Below are 12,797 nucleotides of genomic sequence, written 5' to 3'. Positions count from 1 at the left end.
ATTTGAGGTTTTAAATCTGTATGTCATATTTTTATTGCTTTAGTTTGGTGCATATATTTAAAATTTCAGCATCATTGAACCTTACATTTATATAAATGGCATATATTTATATAAACATAGTGAGCACACAATCACTAATTCATTTATTCACTCTCTCACATTTTAAAAATTGGATTAGATACTCTTTTTAAACATTTTTTTTATAATGCACTGTACAAAAATTGTCAAATGTTGCCATGTTTCCAGTGTTACTTAGAGTGCCAAGACTTGTTAAAAATTCAAGTTTTATTCCTCCTGTTGCTTCTTGCTCTAAATGCATAGCTGTCACTATACCGTGTCATAATGAAACCACATGAATTCAAAGTAGAGAAATTCAATACACTCCATACAGGTATGGCTGTATGGTTACTAGGTTTGCTTCACAGCTACATGGTTTCCTATTGAGTCATAGTGTGTGGCACAGTATGTCATACATTGTAATTGAAATTGTGAGCCTATTGAGTGAATATTGGTTGGTGGAAACTATGTGAGATCTCATCAGTAGAATGTGTGTGTGTATGTATGTCTACATGTATGTATATACATTCTTTTATTCTGTTACTTGTTTCAATCATTTGGCTTATATCTTAAACCTAGTATTTTAAATATCTTCACTCCTGCACAGAAGTACAAGTGAAATTTTATTTATTTATTTATTTATTTATTTTTGTTTGTTTGATTTTTTTCATTCAAGTTATTTGTATTTGGAGGTGTTTCAGTTATTTATTTCAATTTGAAGAGCATAGTGTGTAGTAAATCATATTAGAGTCAGTTCTTCAACTTGAAATATGCATATATCCACTTTACTTATTATTGAGTATTCTCATATACATCTAGTAATTAATCACATGCACACACACACACACACACACACACACACACATACATATACACATACATATACACAAGCTGAGCATCCAGCAGTTGTACAAAGGTTTCAAAACTAGTAGATATATTGGTTTTCCCTCAGGAGAAACCAATGTATCTGTTGCTTTTGAAACCCATAACTTATGCAATTGATGGACCCATTGTGTGTAAATTAATGTTTCACTTTATGTTCGGATATATTCTATTTGTATGGTCTTCTTAAGATAATCTCCCACATGCACATATACACATGTATACTCACTCTCTCTCTCTCTATCTCTCTCTATCTCTCTCTCTCTCTCTCTCACACACGTGCGCGCAAAATATATATACAAATATATAAGCAAACAAAGGACTCTCTAAGTACTTACCCAACCTACAAGAACAGATTTCTGTTAAGCATACACTTGTTGTAGTTGTTGTTAGTACTCCATTGGTTATAACAAGGATTCCAGTTGATCTGATCAATGGAACAGCCTGCTTGTGAAATTAACGTGCATGTGGCTGAGCACTCCACAGATATGCATATCCTTAATGTAGTTCTCAGGAAGATTCAATGTGACACAAATATAGGTACTACTCATTTTTGCCAGCTGAGTAGACTGGAGCAACATTAAATAAAATTTCTTGCTGAAGGATACAACACGCTGCCAGGAATTGAACTCATGACTTTGCAATCATGAGCTGAATACCCTAACCACTAACCTACGTGCCTTCACAATGCATACATTACAGTCTTAGAAAAGGACACACTGAATAATGAAGTCCTAGGTGCACTATGCTTCGATATGAGTTGTGATAGACATGTTTGGAAAGCCTTCAGTCTTCTGTCAGTTTGAATAGGGCTGATATGGAGCTCAACAATGAAAAATAAATATAAGTATATACATATACAGGCATGGCTTTGTGGCAAAGTTTGTTTCCCAGCTACGTGGTTTCAGATTCAGTCCCATGGCATGGCACCTTTAGCCAGTGTCTTCTGTTATATCCCCCAGGATGACCAAAGCCTTCTGAGTGGTTTTTGTACTGAAAGAAGCCCATCATATGTGTGTGTATGTCCTTGTTTTGAAATCACATGAATGTTGCATACAAGTGTCATTCAGTTCCAATATTCTGTGTAAATATGTTTGGTCAAGGGGAAATGTTATCTTGCTTGGAAACAGGTGAGGGTTGTTGACAGGAAGGGCATCTGGCTGTAGAAAATCTACCTCAACAAATTCCTTCCAACCACTAGCATAGCTAGAGTGTGTGCTACCTGGGATAGCCCTTCCGTTTGCCACCACTGGACCCCACAAAAATTATATATTGCCTACAGCAGACTCAAAAGTGGTGCCCCTTTCAAAGTGCCACCCAGGGCAGACCGCCTCTACTGCACACTCACTAGCTATACTAGTACATCCAACCCATGCAGGCATGGGAAAGTGGACATTAAAAGAATGATGATTATGATGATATATCTATTTCTATTGTAATGGTCTGTGAGAAAAGAGTGTACCAATAGCTTTGTAGGCACCCCAAGACTTCAAAGAAACTGCTTTATTTGTAGTTTACATATTTTTATGATGCTAGTAATTCCTTACATAGCTGTTCATTATTTTTGTCACCATAAATATAACTTTGAGTGAGACATTATGTGCTGCAATGGAGTGAATCACACAGATTTATGTATATATATATTATCAAGTTCAATATGCCAAGTGGCTAGATAGTATATTGGAGAAGATCTGTCTAACCCATGCTAGCATGGAAGAACAGTAAAAAGGATGATGATAGGTGTATTTGGCAGTTGGTGTGCATATGTGTATATAATGGAGTACTTCGAAATCTTCTTGACAGAAATATATTTGTCAAAAAAGGCAATTCTTTTCAAATGTATAATGCGATGTTTCTGTCAGTTGTGTGACTATGAATTAAGTTGCTTCTTTTATTCTTTTTCTCCATCTCTCCTAAAAGCTGATTTTCATCCATTGCTTAACATTCAAAACCTGAAAACTGCTACAATGCTTTTGTAAGCATATTACAGCTCCTACTGATCATTCTCTTTGTCTCCTACTAAATAGGAGTAGCCATACTTTGATATACTCTAATGTGGTTGGCATTAGGAAGGGCATCCAACCATAGAAACCATGTCAAAGCATATACTGGAGTATAATGCAGTCCTTATATCCATTGGATCTTGTCAAACTGCTCAACCCATGGCACCAAGTAACATAAATGTTAAACAATGATGATGATGATGATCTTGCTTTGTCTATGTCTAATGATCATAACATTTTCAAGATGTTGCCATTTGTCAAAAGAAACAAAATCCAGCATTTGTATATTATTTCATATTACTTGTACTTCATTTTGTTTGCTATTAAAAATTACATATAAGATTAGCTATACATAATCATTCTCCATAATAAGTATTTAAATCATCGTCATAGATATGAATTATACACAAAAACAAATTTACTGATTTTTCTTTTTGAAAGTTAATTAATTTTTTTTTTCATTCATAACTGCTAAAGTGCATTAACATTCTATTCTAGTGATTAATAACTGGAAGATGACATGGAATTGCAACATGCACACAATATATGTTTTTAATTTTATATATGGAGCCAAAATTCTCTGTTGAAAACAACAAAAACATTACTCTGCTTTTGACAGTATTCATCATGTACTCCTAGATTTTGTTGAAGTTGACAGGTATGAACTGATGATATAAAACACACATACATCACATCACACACACACACACACGTGCACACACATGCACATGCATCAAGTACATTCAGAAGCATTTTTTAAGTTCCAATTTATAGAAGAAAAAAATTTTTTTTTTTTTCAAATTTACATTATTTTATCATGAAAGATTCTTCTTTTCCAAATATAAGTGAAGGTACTTCAGATTGACAATACTTCTTGGAAGATATTTAATTTAAATACAAATCAATTAAATAGATTTGCTTATCATCCTGGAAATAATTGAAAAATTTTGAAGTACACTGACTACATGATCTGTTTGGCAAGACAAAAAGGGTAAAGAGGTGGTAGTAGTAGTAGTAGTAGTAATAAGACTCCAGCATCTTGTTGTTCAATATTTTAAAGCCACTGCAAGCCCATGTTACTCAACCACTATCTGTTTGCTTAACCAAAAATAAAACAATAGTCCTTTATAATTGAGTAGTTCACTATGGGGATAGCATATTGAAACTAAAGCATCTACTTCAAGATATAAAAGAAACACCAGCAAAATAGAAACATGCGTATTTTTAAATTGTAAATGAATTTAATCCTTTCAAACAAATAATTAAAAAAAAAAAAATTCTAAATAAAATCTTAGAGCAAATTTATAACTGTTTCTGACTTGTAGAGTCATGATTATATTTAATTAACATTACTATTTCTCCATTCCTCTTCATCTGAGATCTCTAACTAATATTATTTCCCTCTACAATTAACCAGAGACAAAGTTGAATTATGCTGATTTGCCATATTATATAATTAATATTCAGCTTTTGGAAAAAATGCATGTCGTTTTATAAAAAAAAATTTTTATTCTCAAGATCAATAGTTTTTTTTATAGTATTTTTTATCTTTTACTTGCCTCAGTCATTGGTCTACAGCCATGCAGGGACACTACCTCTAAGGGTTTTAGTCAAACAAATATTTTTTGAAATTTGATATTTATTCTATTGGCCCCTTTTGCCAAACCACTGAGTTATAGAGATGTAAACAAACCTACACAAGTTATCAAGCAGTAGTGGAGAAGCAAACGCACACATATATACATACTTATATATATGTAGTTTCCATCTACCAAATTCAATCTCAAGTCATTGCCTAGCATGAGGATATAGTAAAAGATACTTGCCCAAGGTATCACATAATAGGGCCGAACCCAAAACTGCATGGTTGCAAAGTGAGCTTCTTTATCACACAGCCATGCTCATGTTTCTAAAGTAAATCAAAAAGAACATAATACAAAGCTCACATGAGGCTCACAATAGAGTCATCCTCATTTAACATTTTCCATGCCGACCTGGCTTTAGAGCATTGCTCTAAAATCTGGAATTGTGCAGCAGATGCTGCTGCCTCCAGAAAAGGACTACCCTACTGAATGGCATAAAGTCACTCACAGACAGACTTGAGCTTCTGGCCCAGTGAAACATTATTTTCTTTCTCTGCTTACTATAATGGTCTTTGTTCCTTGGAGTTTGTTAGCTTCATGCCACCTCTGCTTAGGTATTCCTGACCCACTCTCTTCTTCCTCTTGTGTTCAAGTTCCATTTCAGCTCCTCTACTAATCACTACATGGAGCCCTTCCCAGAATATTGGCCCTCTTGGATTCCATCCTTGCTCATATTTCCCATGGTTGTTGACTTGAAAAGGTTCAAGAGGGACATTAATGACATTAATTTCTCTGGTCTAAGAAGGCTTGCAAAGACCAGTGGCCTTCTCAGGCCCTCTTTCTCTAGACTCAACTAGTGAAAAAAAGAAAAAGAAAACATACTTTTTGTGACTAGAAGTTGATATTTACTTTAGGGCAGTGCTAATTTAGCAAAATCTATGATCAGCAACATTTTAACCATACCTCTCCCACCCTTTGTGTAATGACTACAATATGTGATGTGTTCTCATTTTTTTTTGAAGATGATAGGGTTTGAGTATAATTAATTTGATTTCCATTACTTGATGGATAAATGATTGTGCAAAGGCTTCCTCAGTTTTATAAATAAACTGTTGGCTAAGGCCTAATAACATACAAACATATGTACATTTTAATATATGTATGCATATGTGTGTGTTATATATATATATATGTATATATATATATATATATATATATATATATAATGTATGCATATGTATATGTATAAGTATCTATTTACACACACACACACACACACACACACACACACATACATATATTGTGTGTTGCATAAAGCATTATGAGTTTTCTTATTTCTTGCTATATAGGTGCTTCAGCACCCTCAGTCACAAGTAGTGATGATAATTTTTCCTTTATGGTCTTATACTGCATCTAGCTGTTTATATTAATTAATTTATTTATTTATATATATATATGTATGTATGTATGTATATATATATATGTATGTATGTATATATATATGTATGTATGTATGTATATATGTATGTATATATGTATGTATGTATGTATGTATGTATATATGTATGTATATATATATGTATGTATATATGTATGTATATATATATGTATGTATATATGTATGTATATATATATGTATGTATATATGTATGTATATATGTATGTATATATATATGTATGTATATATGTATGTATATATATATGTATGTATGTATATATGTGTGTATATGTGTGCAATATCAATATATGTGTGTATATGGGAACAAGATATTGTTAGTGAATGCATGCATAAGTGTGTATGCATTTCCACTAAGTTATTTCGAAATTTTAAAAGCAGATCATTTAAATGCATCACAGTCATATTTTGGAAGATTCGTTTTTTGGAAAATTCTTCATAACATTCAAGTTTAGCTGAATTAGTAAATTACTGATGGCTTAAGTTTCTCCCCTGTCTTGAAGCTTCTGTTTTGAGGACTTTTGGACAAACCATTCATGAATCTTTCATTTGGGATTATTGGTTGTAATCTCTGTGTATTTTTGAAAGTAATAACATCTGACTAGTCAACTTGTTTATATTATTTCTTAATCTTACAATGATTCTAGAGAAATTTTTATTTAAAGTAGATTAAATTAGTTGCATTGACATTTACTTTTCTCTTATAATCTTTTCTTTGTACTTGTATTAGAGAAAATACAACTCTGTTTTGCTAAGTGATTTTAAGGTTAAATTTTGTCTCAAACTTACATATATCCATCAGTTTGTAGTAGTAGATTTGATTGTATAACTTCTCAGATTATTAGCATAAACAAATACACTTGTACAAACTTGGCATCCGAAGAGAAAAATATGGTTGCCTCTGACAGGAATGGAACCACGTTTTTATCCCTGACCAATACAGACACTATAGTTTTTGTGTGAAAAGTTTTTTCTTTATCAAAAGTCAATGTAAATAGTAAAAAATAAGGTTTATAATGTTATTGATGTTAGCCTGGACTGAGCAGATCTATGTTCAAAAATGTTCTATCCTTGGCCATCATTACCTATTTTTGGGCTTCGTGTATCTTGGCCTACACTATCCAATATGCTTATCAATTTCCAAGACTTTATGGTGTAATTTGAGAAAGATGTGTTTACCATTTTCTGTAGGTGAGGCTACCCCATAGTCTCCCTCATTAGTTGGAGCTTATCATGTTTCTTTCATTTGAGGAATGTTGGTGTTTCAATTTTCATCAAATTATGCTTTCTTTCGAATTAAAATATCTAAAGCTGAAATCTGTTAATGTTAATCATTTGAAATTAGAAATGATGTATAGTCACAAGCTAAAAATTGTCGTATTACTCAATATCCTGTCTAATTTTGTTTCACACAGTTGATCTAATGGTACTCCCTTACCGGTCTATCAGCCCTTTTGCAAGTCTATTGACCACTATGGAAGTCTCACTAATGTATGAAGATGGAGTTAATATAGGTTTTTGCTGGTTAGCATTTTGTTTCTTGATTGATTGGGCTAGCTATTTGTTTAATTAATGTTTAAAAAGCATGTAAGCTTTAGCACAATTCTCTGACTGAAACAGCATGACACAATGCATGACAAGGCTGGAAGCCACCCAATAAGCTTCCATACCATTTCTGTCAACCCAGTTTTTCTCACAAGACTTGGTTTGATGCAAAGTAATGGCTGGAGGAGGGGTGCAGTTTCCAAAAATTCCATACAGCAGACTTAAATCTGAGACTTCATGATTATTTGCCAATATATACCTATCTAAGCTATATCTGAAATACATCTATCTTTCCAAAAACAAATACTGTGTTGCATATTTTCTTTTCTAAAACTACTTTCAATGATAGAAATATATACTTTTTTTTTTATTGCTGCATTGAATGTTTTGCTGGAAATAGAATAATGTTTGAATGCATAAAATATCACTGATGTTTCCTCAATTTGTAAAATACAAAAGGATGAGATTCCCAATACTATGAATCCTGGCCTTTGTAAATAAATTGGTCTGAAAAACCACAATTATGGAAACATATTGGCTGAAAGAAAGCAGCAAATTTTACGCAACATTGTCAAGATAGTGGAACCACTAGAATGTTCCTCTTTATGCTAGCATAATAAATTTGATCATCATCATCATTTAACCTCTACATTTCCTTGCTTGCATGGGTTGGACAGAATTTGCTGAGGTGGATTTTTTTTAAGGTCAGATGCTCTTCTTGTCACAAACTCTTCTCTGTTTTCTAGTAAGATAATATTTCCCATGACCAGATATGTCTCAGATGACCTGAAACAAAGGACACCACTTGCATGATGATGGCCCTCACTTACAATTGTCATACAGTGTAAATATAGGGAAACATTAACACACACACATTCTCTCTTTCTCTCTCTCTCTCTCTCTCTCTCACACACACATCCATGCATACATATGTACACACACACACACATATATATATATATATATATATATATATATATATATATACATATATACATACATACATACATGGCAGGCTTCTTTCCAGTTTCTCTAAACAAAATCCACTCACAAGGCTTTAGTCAGTCTGGGGTTATACCAGAAGATACCTGTACAAGTTGCAGCACAGTATGACTGCTGTAAAGCTATGTGGTTGAGAAGCAAACTTCTAACGACACAGCCACACCTGATAGGGAAAGAAAAAAAACAAATAAAAGCAAAATGGTTATTCAAAATAAATTAATCCCTTTGCAACTTCAGTAATTCACTGTGAAGCAAATGTAATAATTTAGTATAAGGGCAATGTGATTCTGATTGAGTTATCATATAGGTACAAGAGTGGCTGTGTGGTAAGTAGCTTGCTTACCAACCACATGCTTCCGGGTTCAGTCCCACTGCGTGACACCTTGCGCAAGTATCTTCTACTATAACATCGGGCCAACCAAGGCCTTGTGCGTGGATTTGGTGGACGGAAACTGAAAGAAGCCCATCATGTGTGTGTGTTTGTCCCCCAACATCGCTTCATGACTGATGAGGCGTTTACGTCCCCGTAACTTAACAGTTTGGCAAAAGAGACCAATAGAATAAGTACTAGGCTTACAAAGAATAAGTCCTGGGATAATTTTGCTCAACTAAAGGCAGTGCTCCAGCATGGCCACAGTCAAATAACTGAAACAAATAAACAAATAAAAGAATAAAGGAATATAGGTATTACTTAACTCAGTGGCTACAACAAAGCTGAAGCGCATAACTTGCAGACTAGTATTTTAGCACCTTTAATTATTACTATTCTGTAGATCTTAAATATATATATTTCCAGTTACCTTTGAGTTTTAAAATTTGATGGATAGAGAGAAAGATAAATAATTTAGTCAACTGTCTGCAATAATTTGGTAGAAAGGCATCTGAAAGAGTTAGACAATAAAATGTGTCAAGATATTGTATGTAAAAGAAAACAATTTTGAAAACATTGAAGTGTAAAATTTAGAGTAGAATACAATTTAGATATAAGTTACAAAATCTTAAAGTAGAAAATGAAATCAGAAATAAAAATAATTGCTAAGAAAAATATATTAATATATAAATTAAAATACGCACTTAAAACAGGCTTCGAATAAAATGCTGGCACATATAAAATTTATGATATATAAACATTAATAAGACAGCATTGGCTGCAATGTGTGTTTATGCGTATTTGTAGCGGACGTTAAACGATGATGATATATATATATATATATATATGTATATATATATATATACATATATATATATATATATATATATAACTGTAAATATATAGAATGCTGGGATAAGTTTTGATAAATGATCAATTGGTTTCCTATCAGCAAAATCATCATGTATTCTAAGTGTGCTTCTTCATTCTGACTTGTATGAGATAGGCTTACAGTATTATATTAATGTATTAGTTACACATCATTCACTATTATTTTATTTAATGTATAAGATTCGTACTCTCATGTGTGCTAACAGTATCTACCCACTTGTCGTTTAGCTGATCGACCACTCAACTTTGTAAACTGAAAGCTTCCTGATGAATATTTCACATCTAATCTCTAAAGATATAAATATAGCTGGCTAATTTGTAGCTACTGACATTTTATTCACACTAGTCCATAAGTTTCCTCGGTCCATCTGATGTAAATCAATACTAATGTTTTCAAAACTACTTCTATGAAACACATGAAGCAACAAGCATCTCATTGTATTTTTCTTCTTTTGCTACAGAAACTGCCAAAACCTTCAACATCTCTAGATTCCTATGAAAACTATTTTACAATCTAAATGCATCACATTTATTGAATTGGAAAGTTGACAATATGCAACTTGTACTCATTATTTATTACCAGTGTAGCTTTCTCATTTTCTCCTTCTCTTGTACAACTTTTTGAAATATGTATATCAGCCATTCCTTTCCAGTCTATATTACATAAGTTGAAAATGAATATCTTAAGTTTACTACTTTGACTAGTTATGATGCTATTGAACTATTGGTTCTTCTATTCCTTTGCCTTTAAAGAGAAATTTAATGCTGCAAGTTTATAGAAATAATAATATAAAAAAAAGAGATTGCATAATTCTAAAGTTTTACACGTCTGGGATATGCTACAGATGGAAAATTCCAAAAAGTGCTTGGACGTTTCCATCCTACCAAACTGTTCTATCAAATGCAAAATATACAATCATTCTGAAATAATATATAGATGGTAAGAAGCTTGCTTCTCAACCATATGGTTCCAGGTTCAGTCCAACTGCATGGCACCTTGGGCAAGTGTCTCTTCTACTATAGCCTTGGGCCAACCAAAGCCTTGTGAGCAGATTTAGTAGATGGAAACTGAAAGAAGCCCACATTGTGTGTGTGTGTGTGTGTGTGTGTGTATATATATATATATATATATATATATATATAAATCTATATTTATGTGAGTGTGTCTGTGCTTGTCTCCCCACCATTGCTTGATAACTAATGTCGGTGTGTTTACATCCCCCACAACTTAGCAGTTCAGCAAAAGAGACCAACAGAATAAGTACTAGGCTTAAAAAGAAGTCTTGGCATCGATTTCTTTGACTAAAACCCTTTAAGGCAGTGCTCCAGCATAACTGGAGTCAAATGACAAACAAGTAAAAGAATAAAAGATTAAAAACAAAGCCTAATATTTTTTTTTATAAATCTGAAACCTTTCCAGCCCAAAACATTTTGTATAAAGGATCAGCTTGTATTAGCTGCTTGTTTTACTAAATAATAAATATACAGCATGCTTTTTACCAGCTTTTGAAACCTTGTACAGGTTTATAGCTTTGTGTGATAATATTTGCTTGAAAACAAAACTATATACTGTTATCTCATGTATTCAGTAAACAATTAAATATTTCTTTTCTTCTTTTCCAGGTGAGTATCTGAATTTATTGTTGGTGAGACAAACTTTTACATTTTAATACTTTGCTCTTCCGAATAATCTTTCACTTTGCTGTGTTGACTAATATCATAGAACATTCATCACTTTGTAACTTTGTATAACAGTTTTTGTTTTGAAAGAAATAATTTGCAGAAAAGCACATTTTTTTTATTTCTTAAAGATCTTCTAAAGAATATCTTAAATCATTTAATACTAACCTTGTGTGATACTGTCCATACTAAACAACATGTACATATTCAAATTAATATTTTTATAAAAATCTCATCACAAGGATTTCAGCTAGTCAACCACAGTATAGTGTATCACTATAAAAGGTTATAAATATTTTACTAAACCTCTCCTAATATCTTGACTATATTGAAACATAAGGAGTCTACAAAACGGTTCAATTAAATATTTCAAAAATATATATATATATATATATATATATATATACACACACACACAAAGGTTTTTTTTTTTTTTCTATAAATGCATGACTGTAGAATTATAGAATAAGCAAATGAATTTGTTGTGTTCAAGATTTTCTCGCAAGCAATAAATTTTTCAACGAAAAGTGAACATTGTTATTCAGACTGAGAATAAAATTTTGTGTAAGATTTCCATTCATTAAATATGTGGTTATATTAAGTGCTTGCTACTACAATAACAGTTACTAGAAGAGTTTTACAAACAAGATGTCAGTGTACAAGTGCCAGTATGTTATTAGCACTTCAAATTTTGGCTCTGGATGAAAATTGAACTCAGTACTACAAAGCACTGAACTAAGATACATGTTTGGCTCTCTACCCAAACTGTGCAATTAACTAGACATGATGAATTTATTAACCTGCTGGATTTACGTTGAAATGTTGCCCAAGGTAAACAGCATATTAACATATGCTGAATTTCAAATAACTTGGCTCATGTTGCAGTAGATGAACAAGTACTTATTCAGTGTGCATGTGTACAAGTATGCTTCTGTGTGTGTGTGTGTGTGTATAGTATACAAATTTAAATAGCAATATTTGTGTAATATATATAAATACACACATATATATATACTACACACACACACACACACACACACACACACACACATACAGGTGTAGGAAGAAAGTTAGTTTTGAGTAATCTGTAGTTATTAGAAAAAAATAACTTTCTGGAACAATAGTGGTTTATTGAGATGGAAAGTTGTGAATTTTTTTTTTCCTTTTGTCAAAGAACGATGAGCTGCAAAAAGGTTCTTTTTATATTCTTCGGTAGGCAACCAGGGTTGTTGAGTGTGCAAAAAAGAATACAAGATATCCTTGACCTGAAGATTAGCCAGCAGTATACACCTCACTTGGATTTTACCACTTCTGAGGTTCCACTTGTA

The 12,797-nt window shown here is 32.4% G+C and overlaps 1 protein-coding gene across 4 annotated transcripts in view; it reads left to right on the top strand.

Moving 5' to 3' along the window:
* LOC106882176 (sodium/calcium exchanger 3) overlaps positions 1-12,797 on the top strand; it is a 318,219-nt gene that overhangs the window by 109,424 nt on the left and 195,998 nt on the right. The window contains exon 2 of one of the 4 annotated variants that reach the window (XM_052968733.1): positions 11,413-11,813. The exons of the other annotated variants lie outside the window; for them this stretch is intronic. Coding sequence (XP_052824693.1) covers positions 11,413-11,416 — 4 coding nt within the window. The 3' untranslated portion in view covers positions 11,417-11,813. Of the gene's footprint in view, positions 1-11,412; positions 11,814-12,797 lie in introns of those variants that run through there. 4 annotated transcript variants of the gene reach the window in all.

This window comes from Octopus bimaculoides, chromosome 6 (genome assembly GCF_001194135.2).
Source record: "Octopus bimaculoides isolate UCB-OBI-ISO-001 chromosome 6, ASM119413v2, whole genome shotgun sequence".
NCBI classification, from domain to species: domain Eukaryota; kingdom Metazoa; phylum Mollusca; class Cephalopoda; order Octopoda; family Octopodidae; genus Octopus; species Octopus bimaculoides.
The sequence above is the reverse complement of the archived record's forward strand: the minus strand, read 5'-3'. Positions and strand labels throughout refer to the sequence as shown.